At 39.5% G+C, this 16,554-nt stretch overlaps 1 protein-coding gene across 2 annotated transcripts in view; it reads left to right on the top strand.

Moving 5' to 3' along the window:
• The window catches only part of SPSB4 (splA/ryanodine receptor domain and SOCS box containing 4), a 97,636-nt gene extending 89,350 nt beyond the window's left edge, over positions 1–8,286 (top strand). For both annotated transcript variants that reach the window (XM_067301472.1, XM_067301473.1), the window contains exon 3: positions 6,985–8,286. In XM_067301472.1, the coding sequence (XP_067157573.1) occupies positions 6,985–7,112 (128 nt within the window). In that variant the 3' untranslated portion in view covers positions 7,113–8,286. The remainder of the gene's footprint in view (positions 1–6,984) is intronic.
• Positions 8,287–16,554: the final 8,268 nt, after the last annotated feature.

Genomic DNA, 16,554 nt, shown 5'->3' on the forward strand with positions numbered 1-16,554 from the left:
TGAAGCCGAGAGCACGACAGCTCCCAGCCGCTGGTACGGGGGAGAGCTGGCGGGGCGGCAGGCGATGCACGCGGCGAAGGCAGGCGCGCATGGGCTCTGCCCGCGCGGGAACGGCGGCCGCGGGAGCTGGGCGCGTTGCAGCCTGTGGCTCCTGAGGACAAGGTGGGCTTGGCTGCAGTCTGCTAGGAGCCTGGTGCTCTCGGAGAGATCAATACAGGAGTGAGAGAAAAATTACCATGACTCTTAAAAAAAAACAAAAAACAAAAAACAAAACCCCATGATGATTCCGTTTTAATGTGGGATTCTTGTGAGTGGTAATTCTCCTAGAGCATCTGAGCTGTAATTAGAATGTAATGTTTGAAGGTATTTCATTTGTATAGTTAACTGTGTTAGACTGCATTGCTTAAAGACATCTGTGGGAAAAAGATAAGTGATTTGTTTTATCTTGTTATGCTTTGCCTAAATTTTCATTGCTGTTAGGAGATTTATTAGTGTTTTTTATGACTGGTCATAGCCTGTGTTCTTTAAAATATTATTTGCAATTTCCTTTCTTTAGAATGTGCCATTTAAGGAACATGAGTCAGATTTTCCATTAGTTGCATCAGGGAAGCAATAAAAATGTCAAAAGGATTGTATCTACGCACCATATTATGTGGGAGAATGAATTTGGCCCTCACTGTATAAAACTAAAACAATAATTAAGCTTTGGCAGAAAGCTTGGAAGGAAAACTGCTAGCTGTATATTTACTGTATGTGATAATTAAATGGTAGTTACAAATTCCAATATGCCCTAATTCACCCTAATGGAAAGACTTGGGCCCCATCAAAATCCTCTAGCAGGCGCTTTAATATCTAGGGGGAAAAGAGGGGGAAAATTCAAGAAGAAGATGAAGCGGGAGTGCTACACTCCAGTGTGGTGGCCGCTCTGGTGCCCCAGCGAGGGGCAGGGAGTTGTCCGACGAGTAAGTCGGGTCATTAAAGAGCGGAGGGAATCCTAGGAGAGAGCTTCCTTCCCCGTCTGTCCTGGGGAAGGGCAGCCGTGACTGGGACGGGCAAAGTGTTTCATCCGTCTGTGTTAATCCTCTGTACGCATCTGCCTTGCGTTCCCTAACGCGAGATGCGATCTGTACTGGCGCCCTGGCATGGCAAGCCACTCGCAACGGGATGGTGTCCCCCACACTCCTCGTGTGCTCCGCGCGCCGGGCAGGGTTTGACTCTTCACAGAAGCGGGGCTGAGCGCGGTCGTGGGAGGTCGTAGCTGGCGCCTGAGCTGGCCGTGGGCAGCAGAGGGACGGTCCTGCGTGCGGCCGTTTGGACGGGCGTCTCGTGGCCTCCTGGTGCAGGGCTGAGCTTTGGGGGACGTCATCCCTCCGCAGGCGCCAACGTCGGCTGATCTCGGCAGAGCGCGAGGCGAAACTTGAGCAGTGAAAGAACCGCAGGGCAGGAGGCTGCGTGACGCCGCTCTTGCTGATGGCAAGGAGGAGAGGGCAGAAGGGGCATCGGGCAATATCCAGCACATACGCAACGGGTGTTTAAGAACGCTCGACCCAAATTACGAACAGAGGGATTGTATGCTTTCCTAGTTTCCAAGACTCTTCTCTGTGCACCAGGCACTTACTAGGTTTGCACAGAGGTTGCTTGCTTTCTCCGTTCTTGAACTGCTGGTGCTTCATCTGATTCCCCTTGTCACATAATGTAAATTTTGGCACTGGAGAGATTATTTGGTGGTTGCCTTGCTAATGAGGTGGTGGTTCACTCATGGTACTGTTGTTAAGTCAGCAAAGTTAGGTCCTGGGAGATGTCGTCTGCTTATTTACTGGTATGTGATTGCATCTCTGTCTTGTAACACTGTATTTTGGCTTTTTTTTACCTGACTTTTACACAAAGCTGCCTACACCATTTGGAAGCAATCACATATATGAAATATCACTGAATACAGAGTGTGTTTTATTAAGTTTTCAAGGCAAAAAAGCCCTAAATATAAGGTAATTTGTTATCTTAAGTAGAGCTATAAAATAACTAACTCAGTAACTGCTTAATAACACCTTAATTTTTGGTGAGAAGTGATTTTCACAAAAGATTGCTTCATTTTTTCAACCAGCTTTAATTTTTCTTTGATTTCTGCCCCCCCCAGTAGAAATTGTTCTAAAATAAGATTAAAAATAAAAGTTTGTAGATTAATGAAAGCAGTGAACCTTGAACAATGTTACATGTTCTTACAGCTTTAAGAATTCCTTTCAAAAGTGGGTTTTGTCATTTGGCGGGTAACTGTCACATGCTAAAAGCTGTTCTTTTGCCTAAGTAGTATCAGCATTATGTAACATTGCAGTTAATAATGTTTAATGTTATTGGATGTTAAATGACTTGAGTAGTATCTTCATTATAAATGCATGTTTACAAAGATGAGGAATTCTTGTTGGAGCGCCAGATTGTTAAATAACTACAGGTTGCCAAAATTAAGTGAATTTTTCAGCCTTTAATGATGTGAGAATTGCTATTGCACATGCATATTTATTGGAGAAATGCTCACACACACAGTTGTTTCTAGTTACGAGGCTTGTTTTGCCTTTGTCCTTAACCATCAGTAATACCATTAAAACATACGTCTATGTATAACATTATACACCTCTCTCACCTCTCTGTTAAAGTTAAAGCTAAGATGCTTCGTGCACCATTTGGTCAAATGTAGCTCTGAATGAGTAGAGTTACTTGTGTCTTTTCTCAGACTCACGTTTTCAGGTGGTGAAGTGCATATAATAGTGTAGAAAAAGGAAGATTTGCCAACAGAATACTCTTTAATTTGACCCATGGAGTCATGGACTGTATTTTAGATACACTTCTGAGAAGGAGTGGAAGCAGAAGTTTGTTTTTCTTTAAATGGCCTTCTTGAAAACTGCTGGTACAAAATTTGGAGATAAGGAAATTAAGCAGTATTATCTTTTCACTTTTTATTCTCCTGAAAAATAGTTTTCTGTAATGTGACAGCTCCGAGGAGCTACCTTTGGGTGGAGAGCTTTCCTAAGAAGCCTCAAAGGAGGAGAAGATTCCTGAAAACATGTGCAGGAACGCGGCAGGGGTTTGGAGTGAGGCTCGGTCCCAGGTGCAACCAGAAGAGCCTTAGACACGCGCCGCCTCCGCTGACTTCTGCCGGAGCCTGAAAGGAAACGCTGCGTTTCCTGCAAGAAGCTTGCCTTGCGCTGGAATAGCTCACTGCGAGGTCCTTAGCCTGGTTGGGAACTCAATACAAAGAGCCATTCTTGTGAATCCTGTTTTCTTTACAATTTTATATTTCAGGTTAGCAATTCATTCCTTCTTTGGAGTTCATATAACGCCAGTCAAATTGCTGGATACGGATTCTTCTTGGAGGGCTTGAATTGGTCCTATTTCATTCCACTGTTGCTTATTGTAAAAATAAAAAGATTATTTAACGAGAGGAGAAAAATAATGTGCATCAGGTGTGCTACATATTATGACATTCTAATTCATCATTTTATGCCCTTGGCTGGGACATCAGTTAGCTAATATCTTTAGATCTACAAGTTTTTCTTTCTCAAAGGTAAATATTTAATGTTCTAAAAGGAAGCTGGTTTTTCAGTAGTTAAATTTACAGATGAGCCCATGGTTTCGGAATATTCCTCTCCCCGTCTCTTGCGCTATTAGAACATGCTCTTCTCAGCATTATTTGTATGAGCTCAATAGCCCTTTTAATGCCAGCTGGAAATCTCATTTTGGAAATACTGTTAGTGCTTCTGAATGTTTTGGGTACCTCAAGCCTGTTCGTGTGGTTTAGGTGGGATACCTAGCAAAATATACTTGAGATGGTTGAACTTCTCCTTTCCAAATGGACCAAGTGATTCGTAACACTCGTGAACTTTTATATCTGACTGAATTTCCATGAAAACCTGAAACAATTTTGGTGTTTGTGTGTGTGTGAAAGAGCCGGTTCCGCTGTTAGAGCAGATGAGTAGCAACCTGCTTTCGCAGCAGGCCGGTGCCTCGGTGCCGTGGGCTGCTGATGGGAGCCTAATTCCCGCCGGCCTGGGCTCCGGCACGGGAAGCGCATCGGAGCTGCTGATCCACTTGCTCAGTGGGGCCACGGTGCAGCTTTGGCCGCCTGCTCTCCCGGCTCCGGTGGCGGGTGACCCGCAGGGGGACGGGGCGGCCCTCCTGGGCCAGGGCCGGTGCCGGCGGAGGGTGCGCGGCTGAACCCTCTCCCCAAATGGCGGCAGGAGGCTGCGGGGGTGCTGCCAGGCGCCGGGTTCGCAAGCCTCCCCGGCACACGGGTCCACGGGCGGGTTTTCACCATCTCCATGCCCGCTTTCGCCTGCCCTCTCCCCATATTTGTACAAACACCCAGATTTCAGAACCTGGCGTCAGCTGCTTAATAACCTGCATAAGCTTTTTTCCAAATAATCCTCATTTGTAAAATATGTAGTAAAAAACGGAGATGTGATGAATGGGAAGTGCTTGCATTAAGACATATAGCAAATGTTGAATAATGGTTCTGTTGAGTTAGGCTGCCTGATAATTTTCAGTCTTAAATAGTTTTACATTCATCACATAAACCATTTCAAAACCTAAGGTAATATTTTTTCCTGAACTTAATTTTTTATTATTTAGGACTATCCACAGCTGCACAGTTTTACTTAAAGGGCTATAGTTATATTTTTCTTCAAGCTCTTAAGCCAACCCCCCAGAAACATAACTTTTGTTTGTATTATATACCAAATCTGTTCTAATTTTGCTGTAAGTTTGATCTGCCATTGGATAGAGAGGAGAATAAAAGAATATAGTTAAATTTTCAAGTTGCAAAAACATAACCAGTACTTGTAATTTAGCAGCTGCTGCAAACACTTAGGGGTATTTTCTATAGCATTTGTAAATTCCCTGTGGAAGTGAGTAAGAAAGGAGATATTCATTTAGCATTTCAAACTCAGAAGATATTTTAACCTTTCCTTAAATTATATTTTCAAGTTTAGAATTAACTCTGCCTGGCTGAACAATTGCACAGATGGCTGCATTTTGCATATTCCTTTGTCTAGGAGAAAAAGAAGCCACATGATCAGTTAATGGCTTGAAACACTGTTAATCTTTATTTTACACCTTCTTTATGGGACCTCAGAGATTCTGGGAAGATACTTGGAAAATTGTTGTTTATAGCGTAAGACCTGTAGGATGTGTTGTAGTCTGTGTCTTGGACCACAAGAGCTGCTTTTGCTCCTACTTATTAATCCTGGTGAATGAATTTTATAGCTTCACCCCCTAAAATTTAATGTCTGTAAGTCTGGTATGTAAAAATAAAAATTGACTACACCAATGTATAGAAAATTTTACTTTGTTACTGAAATAAGAGAATTTTTTTTAAAATCTTTTAATAGCCAAAATTCTTAATGAAGTAGAAGTGGGCTTTATGGAGAAGTAGACTCCATATCCAAGTCACTGAAGTGGTTATAAAGTTAAATATCATTTCTAGTCTTTCAGCATACTACAGAATGCTAACTTTTTTCACTGGACACTTTTGGGAAACGCTGTACTGAACTGTGGACTATACAAATCAAACACCATTTGATAAGTGGCTGAAAATCCATGAAGGCAGGCATGTGTCACCAGAGCAGACAATTTGAATATACAAAAGCAATCATTAAAGCTGGTATTTTGTGCTTTGTAATGATTTTTGCAAGTAAATTTTTAAATCGTGTATTAGCTAAAGGATTGGTAGATTAATATGTAGTATGTGTAAATCTACATATGCGGTACATGCAAGAACTCTTGCCAAAACCACCGAGAGCGGTACAATGCTGAGGGCTTTTAAGTAATCTGTCAAGTTCATAAAAACTTACCACTATGATATAGGCATGAGAGGGATTTTTTTCTCCTATTTGAAAGTCTTACTATGATTTTAAAGGCTATTAATAAAGGTTTTCATTCTGTAAAAATTGTTTTCTGTAGTCTTTACAGCTATTATCCTTTTAAACCAACAAGTGCAACCTAATTCATCTAGTTAAAGCTGTTCCTCAAGGTAGACGTAACTGGGCAGAGACTTTCAGGCTTTATTGCAGTTGCTGTTGCATAAAGCTACCCATTACCAATCCTGCAGTCACGGGGTTGTCCGTGCTCTTGGGTGGAAATGCGATGATCTTCCTGCAATTCTGCACGAGTCTTGCAGATCAGGGTAGGATATAGGGGTGAGGTGGTTTGAGATGCCGCTGATCACTGTGTTTGGGTCTCCAGTCGTAAGTGCTATCAGTCAGGCATTTCTGACAGATACTGAATTCACTCCTATTAAATTATATTCAGAGCATCGAGAGGTGTTTGTATGTTTTGGGGGTGTTTGTGTATATATCAGAACACACGCACACACAAAGTGTCCTCTGGTCAGCTGAATCCTCCTCCTCTAATTTATTCCTGGGGGAAGAGGTTAAATTTCCCATAGATTTTTGAGAATTTTTTTTTCTTCCTATAAATTTCCTAGTAAGAAAGGCTAAGAAACTGTTATGGGAAAAGTCGTGTTTGCTGAGAAGTTTGGTTACCCATAAGCACCATTTCCAGTTCCTAAGACACAGAAGGAGCTGGTATGTAAGGGTCAGAAGTTGCTAGTTTAGTTCATGTTAACAGAAACATGAAGAATGTTGTCTTATAAACAGAGTAGAGGCTCTTTGTTTTGTTAGAGAGCTGGAAATGCAAGAACCTGTTAGGCTGCAAAACTTTAGAAGTCTGGAGGGTGGCTCTGGATTGTTTTAAGCTTTATAGATAAGGAAACTCAGTCTGAAACTGCACTCGTTTATTATGTGTGAAAAACAGAAAATTCTGTCCCTACGTCTGTTGATAAATGATCTTAGCTACCTCAAGGTTGTCTTTTTTTTTCTTGCAATACCACCACTATCCTTTTGACTGTTTAATACAATACAGAATCTATGTTAATAATAACCACTGTAAGTGGAGATGCTGAAAAATTAACTGTCATCTTTCTTCCATTTTTTTCAGCGGAACCCCTGCCTTTAATGGACTTGTGCCGAAGATCAATCCGTTTTGCTCTTGGCAGAGACCGCCTGCATGACATAGAAATTCTACCTTTGCCTCTGTCTCTGAAAAATTATTTACAGTATCAGTAAGACGTCTAGAACCCTCTGGCCTCACATTGGACTAAATCAATGCAAATGGCAGAAAATTGTTTACAACAAAATATTAATCTTCATGATGGACACTTAAGTGTTATTTAATTTTTAATATATATTTTTTTTTCTGAACCAGTGATAGCAGATCACTGTGGGGGGATTACTCAAGAATGTGAAAACATTGATTTGATCTAGATTCATGTGTTATCTGTTGCCTATTCTGTTTACAGTCCTGAAGGCCATTATCCTTGGCTGGCATATAGTGGTTTATCTTTGTTGACTCTGATAAATGCCAACAGAAAATCTGGCCTGCAAGATCCATTCTCATGCAGGACAGAACATTCTTCAGTAGTGTGATTTTTCTCCCTTTCTCCCCTACACATACACACACAGGCATCCCTTATAATTAATTAGCAAAGGAAAAATCTCCATAGGTAAATTCTGAAAAATGGATAAACTTAGGTTTTGGTTTCCAGAGTTAAGAGCTTTGAGTGTTCAGCACTCAACATAATCAGGCCTATAATATTTTAAAATCTTAACATTAAAAAAAAATAGAGTTTATCATCTAGAAGGAGAGTGTGTGATTTAAAAACATGAGAGGAAAAAATGGTATGTAAGTCTGAAAGATCAGTTTTTGGCTATGGTAACAGTAAGAAGCAGTCCATTGTTTTCAAGACCAAATCTTATCCCTCCAAAGTTCTGCAGTTTATAACAAAGTGTTCACTATCCCAAGATTTTAGGATATTTGTATTTTAGAAAGCTTGTCACTTTTTTATTTGAACAAATTTATAATTTTTATGTGGTATGAACTCTAAATACTTGGTTCTCTCTTTAATGTATGTATGGTTATAATGTTTATTTATCTGTTTAGAGTCTGTGGAGTTCTCATTTAACTGTTTCCCATCTTGGGGGGACTGATCTGTTTTTGTTTTCCCCAACTCCACCTGAAATGTATTAATTTTTCAGGCTCATCCCATTTTTAAGATGCTGCTTTCTATTTGCATTTCTTACATGTTTCAATTTATCTGCCTGATCAGTTATCTAGTTTTTAAACTGGAAGTTGTTGTTATGGCAGGATGTCGAATGTTTAGACTGAGCTGCCTTCAGCATATTTTAATGTGAATTTACTGATGAATGAGGATAAAATTTCTAATAAAGTCTACTGTCCAAAATAAAACTCGTGTCTGCTTTGATGAAGTGTTAACTATGCATAGCACTGCATGCAGAGTTGAAGTTCAGTTCCTCCTGCAGCTTTGCAAATGCTTCTGTCCAAGAGCACTTTGGAATTGCTGCTTTGAGTTCATGTGCGACTGACGATGGTTGACATCACAGGCAACATAATGTCCTGTTCCTCATGCATCCTCTCACTCTGCATATACTTATACTCTAGACTGAGGTTTTTAACACATTTCTGGCCAGACTCTGCTAAACAAAACCACAGTTGTGTGCTCAATTGCACTTTGAGACTGTCCAGAGCAATGGGTTAAAGCTTTAGGTCAACCTGCTTTTGAGGTAAGCTGAAGTTTGACCACTGTGCACTGCTGAAACGGTCAAAACCACTGAAGTGCAGATGGTTGCCCTTCTCTCAGTCACCCTAAGAAAAAGAATTACGTGTTTCTCTTTTCTGATTGAATCTGAGATAAACAAGATACAACAACACGAGCAAGAGCGGAAGCAACAAGGGCAAGGTAACTTAGGGATGTCGTAAATGGACTAACAAGTATTTGCTCATCTGGGCTTAACCATAAAGGCTTATTTCAGCATCAACTTACTTTTGGACTTGCATTCACTTAGAACTGGAGATAAATACTGTATCCTCGCCTTAGTGTTGCAAAGGGGAGGAAATTACTGCTGTGCTCTAGGTTTCTTACTTTTCCTACTTTGTTTAATTTAAACCTTTTGTCTCACTAGGTACATAGGAGGGAGGAGATATAAAGAGGTACTAACTCACCCAAATGAAAAAATTTAGCTGTGTCAAGTGATCGTTCATAAGCAAGGTAAGCAGCTGTTTAGGAGTGGCATAGTAACCCTGGTAGGCCTTATTTTTTCACCACTCAAATCCATTTTAGGTAAGTACTTCCTAAAGTCAGTGCTCTACTGTCTATAACTAGACTTCATGTTCCTTTTAATAACTGACACAACTGTTGAAGTATTGTCTTTTCCCTTCTGTTTTAACTTGACCTAGGCCAAAACCTTTTTAATATGACAGTTAAGTGTGAATAATATTATGAGACAAATTAATGGCATCTCTGTATGCTAATTAACCTAGTTATTTTACAATTTTACAATTGGATTGGGAACTTCAGTTGATGCCTCTTCTGTGATCATTCCTCTAAACTTTTAAAGGAACATGATGCCAATGTTAAATCTGAGTGTCCTTATTTTTACTTTCAAACATTTTTTCTAATGTTTAATTGTCTTCTAGGAGCACTAGTTTTATTCTTTTACTGCTCCCTAGTTGCACTGTTATGATGCTGTGGATAAGACACCCATCCCTTCCCATGGGCTTAAGGCCCTGTTTTCAGGAGTCAAAGGAGTCTTTTCAGTTTAGTCTTCCTGGTCCACAGAAGTCATCAGTCCTGTAGAGGAGGATATGCCATGGAGAAAATTAATAATACTTCAGTATTCTTGCTAACCATCCCTCCATAAATAGATTTTCCTCTGAGAGGCTATAGGGAAACCAGAGTGCCCATCTGTATTGCTAAGACTGAGTCAAGCAGTGAGGCTAAACAAGTAGTCAGAATATCTTCTTGCAAAAAATACTGAAATACTGAAAAAGAGAAGGTTCACTATCTTGCTGAATTCCAGCCATTTCTCTCATTGATTCTCAAGGCTCACTTTACCGGAATGCAAACATTGTTTACTGTCTGCTATAGAAACGTATTAAGCAATAATTTATAAGGTGGCAATGTGGAATAATGCATTGGCTTTTACGCGAAACAGACGTCAAACCTTAAATTAAAATAATTACTTAACCAGTACAGTTGAAACTTCTCATTCCCTCTGTCTTTCAAGCCTAATTGTGGCAAGATACCTACCCAGGAGTCCACCCTCAGGCATATCTAACAGAGAGGTTGATTACTTACTATAAAGCTGCACTGATGTGAGATTTGCGGTAAGACCTATCATGCATCTATATTTTTAAATTCCAGCTACTTTTAGCTTTCATCTCACAAAGAAACACAGGCAATAGCTGCAATCATTTTCAGCATTTATGTCCTCGTGTATGAGCGTGAGGAGTATGGTTCTTCTAGGCATGGCCTGGAAGCGTCCCTATAACTGATACCCTAAGACTAACAGAAACTCTTTAGAGCGAAACGCATGAATTGCTGTTGTGGTATTTAAAGAGAAAGGGCACACACCAGGGAACTGTAACCAGATTGCATCCTTTGTGACTGGCGCTTGCTAATTAGCAGATTGCAACACAAAGTGTTTCACCTGCTCTTTGGGCTCCAGGTCTCTAAAATGCCCTTTTCCTAGGCAATGCTGAGGGTGTGGGATCCCTTATGTTAACATTATGGATGTGAACTTTTGAATGTATATATTACAGCTTCTCTTCCATTATTTTCCCAGTATTGCCTGCCTTCATCTTTTTTCAGCTGTTGGGGGGAGGGGAAGCTTGATTTAGCCACTTGGAGATGTTGCTTTTGCGGTCACAATTTACGAGTACAATAATGTCAGTGATATTTTGTAGTTGTTTACCACTCTTAGCTTTTAAACTTACTAAAACTAATTTTATAACACCTAAATTTGGGGTCAAATTTGAGAAGCCGTTGTCCTTTGGTATGGCAGCAGTCATATGCATTTCCTTACCACTAGGCTGGTAAAGCTAGTACTAAGAAGGATTTATTTCTGCTTCAGTCTGGACCAAGGAAAATATACTACAATGTCTGCATTCTTATCCATAGGTAATATAATACAGTCCGTAGAGAACTCTAAAGTTTGATTTTATACTTTACACGTAGTTTTTCTCATGTTTAAGTCTTCATGTATTGACTCAAACTGTTCCTGTTGAAGCAGGATCCAACTTTGCAGTAGTTTCTGAATGTTCACTTGAATCTGGGAAAAAATGTTACAGAAGCAGGTATGTATGAATCATTTGAGTGTTCCTGATAGTTATAAAAGAGCAGCAAGCCAGAAATGCTATAAAATTTCCTTCTCATTTCTGTTTCAGTTGGTATTGCTAAATTATAACCATATGTTCTCACGTCACTCAGCGGCAATCACTATGCAGCAAGCTTTGCATCAGATCCAGCAGTACTCATTCAGGTACAATTCCCACCAACATCAGTGGGAGATCTGCCTGAGTCAGCACTGCTGATTTTGGTTCCCATGTACAGATCTCTAAACATTTCCAATACATTGAACTGAGTGATACTTTATTATATGCAAGCAATGTCAAGCAGATGGTTTCAGCAGAAGTTTTTCTAATTTGGCAAAACATGCTGGCAAGTGTAGTTAGGTAAATGTTGTGAGAAAGTTGAACGAAGAAATGTGTCTAGTTGAGGCTCAGAGTAATATTCAAAGGGCAAGTTCGGGCCCTTGATGATTTGCAAAAGTGTTTTAGTTTATGAACCTTTAAAATGTCACTATGGTTTTAATTCTGCATACTTAAATTTAGTATTGAGGATCTTTATTCATTACTTCTTGTCATATCAGAATGTCTGGTGATCATGATATGGAAGTCCTTTGCTTGATGCATAAAAATACAAAAAACCCTCCTTTTCAGGAGATATTCTCTATAGATATAGACCCATGAGAAATACACAAAACACACAGGCCAAAATATTCACCCTTCCCCCTTTTTTTTTCTTAAGATCACATCTGTTCTTTCAGAGAACAACTGCAGGGTGTTCTGCAGGCAGTGTCTAAAGTAAGCTGTTCTGAAGCATCTGTTAGAAAGAAGAACGCCCTACTTGAAGCTACTGTTAAAGCAAATTTGAATGAACCATGGTGGGGGCAGAAAACAAAGGGCTGGAGCTCTAGAGAATAGCATTTCCCTAGGCATTTACCAAATGTGAGAATAAACACCAAGCTGAACAACTAGGTTCAATGCACAGCTGTTTTACCTTCCTTTCTTTTTTTAACCCCCACTACAGCGTACAAGTAAAACTCTGCAAAAATAAAAAGTTGTTTGTGCTTCTGCCACAGCCAAACATTTACTGTTGATGTTCAAAGTTTAAGCAACAGCATCTTTTTCCCTGCCGAAACAGTAGTTGTACAGCCTTAACATCCCAAAGCTCTTCGACAGACTGCATGTGCTTCAGGCCTCTGAAGGACTCTGCTATCCATCCTCCCATGAAGTAGCACCCTGGGCCACATATTGTCCCACTGGAACTTCACGAATTGACTCCTAGGCAAAGGGTATGTCTGCTCTATCGCTATCTCTGACTGCAGTGACATACGGGGACACCCAAACTAGTTAAATGCTAGCCAACTTAGGTACCGAACAGAGGCCCAGTCATTGGCAGAACGGCGGTCAGCATGAGGGAACTGTGACTGTGCCAAGCAGCAGTGAGGAAGCAGTGTCACTACATGTGAAGTGATTAATAAATGGCCGAGCTTAAAAGGGTCTACATTTCAATTTGAAGGCTTCTTTGTAAATCCTGTTTAAAATAGGTATCAGGATCGGATCTTTCCAGTTTCTTTTGTGTACCTGTGAAATTTGTGAGTTATATCACCTCTAATCTCTGAGTGACAGTAGATAAAAAAAGTAGAACTCATTTTTTTAATTACTTTAACATATTAGGAGGTACTTACAGTTAAGACAGCTATGTTCTTGGATTTTAATATGTTGCTTTCTCTGGCTTGTGAAAGATACAGCACAAAAGGTGTCTTCAGATTTCTAAGGAAAAGGAAACAAACAAAAACAAGCTGATGTTTCTGATGGTTCTCATGTACAGTGAATTCTACTGCCAGTTTCAAATACCACTCATAAGCCATCATCACACAGGGGCTTAGTTGCGGTCGTCATCTGCTCCGTGGGCTGCCTGGATCAAAGAGTTTCTTCCAAAAATTAAAAAAAAAAAGTATCAAATAGGGCTGCTCAAATTGCAAGCTCCACCTGAAAATGTGGAGTCTTTTAATGAGTAAGATGTTCATATTACACTTAAGACTATTCACAGAGACACAAGTAACTCTGAACACATACCTGGGAAATTATTGCATGTTTTTAGTGGCAGAATGCTTCAGTCTTTTTACTCTTCACTAAGAAAATCAATTTGGCAAGTGAGTTGCTTCTAATATAACAAAATGTGAACAGCTTTAAGGCATGTGGCTAGAATTTCAAAGTAAGCATTTGGAAGCAACTTCTCAAGCACAGTAAAGGTGCCTGTGCCATTATGTTGGGGGCTGGAGTTGTGCCTTATTTCTAGATAAATTAAAACTTATATCTTATTTGGGAATTACTGGAAGATGGATCCTAGTGAGCTAAGTACTTTATCAGGGTTTGTTTAGAAATGGAACAAAACAAAACCAAACTCCCCTGCAAGTTATACTATCTGGAGAACGCACAGCCTGTCATCAGATGTTCCTGCTATATTTTCCAAGTTCTGCCAACTTAAGTGTATAAGCTGTCCTCCACTGAGGAAATCCTCTAATAAAAGATAGGACATTCTGAGTATTGGCACTCAGAAGGTCCAATTTGAAATACTTGGGTGACCTTGGTGACTAGCTGAATTTTTTTTCATCATTTCCCCTTGTGTACATCTAAAAGAACAGTCATGTTTCTTCTATGTTTTATAGCTTGTGTCTGTATAGATTTTAATTTCTTTGTAGTGAGGACTGTTGTTCTAAATGTAATGCTTGAATTCCTTCTGAGATGCTGCTGTAATGCAGATAATACATTGTGGATAACATCTCCAGTTACACAGCCACTGGTACTAATAGCTATGAACTGTCAGGTTATTTGTGGCTGGCGTAGCAGAACAAGGACTTTTCTTTCCCTGAGAATTGTTCCACAGGACCAGGCTCATTGCCAGTCTTGGCTAACTCGTGGATAACAGCATTCAACTATTGACAACATAATACTTGGATCTTTCAGACAACTTGCATCGTAGCATAAGTGGCTTTGTCTGCAAGAAACCAATGTTGCCCATAATCCAGTTTAGTTTCTATGGGTCTAATGCAGTATCTCTGATAACAGCCAATACATATCGTTCAGGTAAAAGACCTGGATCTATTTTGTAGATAGATGTGAGTTAATCAGCCAATTGCCTTCTGGTCTTTAAAAAAGATTGATATAAGCCCTGTAATATGGTTTCAGTAATTTTTCCAAATTTTTACTGATGTCCCTACATATTTATGATACAAATGTAAGCATCCAATTCGTTGGTTTTAATTCTGTTGAGTTTTTGACCTCACCAGTATTTGGGAATTGGACCACATTTCCTAAGCTAAGCTTCATAAAAATGCAATTTCCAGTAAACCATGTTCAATATCTTCTGGTGGCATTGGGTACTGTTCATTGTCTGAAGAGAAGTATTTCTTTTTGTTCATTCTGTTTTTTCTACCTTGTAATTTCATTCCTTCCTTCACTGTCCATATTTGCAGAGCATCTTTAATCTTTAATTTAACTGCTGATGACCCCCAAGAGTCTACTGAAAAGCATGCTGCGACATGTTATGTTAGTGTCTTTCTGTTGAACTGGCCTCATTCATTTTTTCTTTGCTAACTGTCCAGTGCCCCTGTATGGCCTCATTCTACACGTACACACAAATACTCAAGAGACCATTGCTAACTTGCAATTTACAACTTGCATGCCGTGCATCTTTGTATCATATTTGCCTGTTATATATGCTCTTGGAAAACTACTGTGAGTGCTTTGACTTTCAGTGAGCTCAGTTTAATCAGTCTTCTCAGATAGATTAGCAGTATTTCAAATAAGAATTTGTTTTAAAGTTTTTTGAGCTGTCACAATAATAGTTCAGAATATACAAAAGAAGATCAGAATAAATATGGATTTTAATAATAGGGCTCGTTGTTGCTGAGTTTTAAAACTAATCACTTTAGTTTCCCTCGTGTCTTTAATTCCCACAGCAAAGAATGTTATTCAGAGCTTTACTGTCAGTGATCACTGACATAGTTTAAAGAAAGAAAAAAAAAAGTGTAATTCAGAAACTTCCTGCTGTCTGAGATCCGTGACCTCAGCTTCCTGCTGAATCCGAGCTGGAAAACAGAAGAGGTCTGGGGGGAGCCTAGTTTCTTGCATTACGTGATATTCCCTTCCCCCACAGAAGAGGAAACAGAAGTTTTTAGTTGTCAAATAATGGGTGATGAACAGACAGCAGTGACAGAGAGCTCTCCTAGGATGTGGTGTCCTCTGTACTGAAAGCAGAAAGGAGCGACCGGCTGAACAACTTTCCCTCTCCAGACTGCTCCTAGTCTGTTTCTGAATGCTTGTCTTTTGGATGAAGGAACTTTGCAACTTGCAAAAAGGAAAGAGGCATCCGGTCATGCCCTCTTTTTATTTCTTTGTGGTTTTTAATTAAGGCTTTAAAGGTTGCTGTTTGCTTTCTATTTTTATAATTCAGTTTTAGAAATATAAAAAATACTCTTATTTGTGTTGAATTTCCTTACTGAACCTACACGTTGTTATGGTCTTGCCATAATTAAGAGAGCCAAGGGAGAAGTACTGTCTTTTAAGAGACTCAGTGAACTGGAACAGGCACAGAAATCCTTCTTCTGCACTGAAATACAGATGCCACTTTTCAAAGTTAAATGCAAATTGAGAACCACTGTTTTAATTTGATTATACTAATCATTACACTGTAGCAGAAGAAAGAAGTAATACTGCTACACAGAAATTTTAGAGCCAATAAATATACTTGTTGTATGCCCTGTTACAATTTTTTACCTTCCTGAATGTCCAGCAACAGGCTTCCATTTTCTGGAGAACCTGCTTTTCCCCTCTGAAATAGAAAATAATGACGTACCAAGTTTCTACTTTTTAATATTCTTCCCCTTCCTTAGTCTGCAGGTACAAACTTCTTTGATCTATTTATTAAGGTGCTTAAATTAAACTCATGTCACTAGTTTTAAGTTGTATTTTACTTTGAGGATCAGTGCTTCAGCCTGCATAATTCTGAAAGCTGCTTTGTTTTTTCAGACTATAGTATTAGTCTCATTGAAAATATTATCTCTGCCTACAAATTTGCTCCTGTTTACATCCGGCAGTAATTATGTCTACATTTACACCATCACTTCTGCACAGAAGATAACTGAAAAGGGCAGATGTCATATATTTAATCAAGATCTTCCCTTTTCATGATCTTCCTGTTTAAAGAACACAAAGATAAATGAGTTCTGAGATTTCAGGTCTCCCTTTTGAGTGTTGTCCTAGACCTACAAGTACTCTACTCTCAAGGAAAAGCATGGTAGGAACTTGGTATGAATTTCTATTACAGAGTAAAAGAAAAAAGACTTTCAAAGTTCACTTTTA

The sequence above is a fragment of the Apteryx mantelli genome, chromosome 9, assembly GCF_036417845.1.
Source record: "Apteryx mantelli isolate bAptMan1 chromosome 9, bAptMan1.hap1, whole genome shotgun sequence".
NCBI classification, from domain to species: Eukaryota; Metazoa; Chordata; class Aves; order Apterygiformes; family Apterygidae; genus Apteryx; species Apteryx mantelli.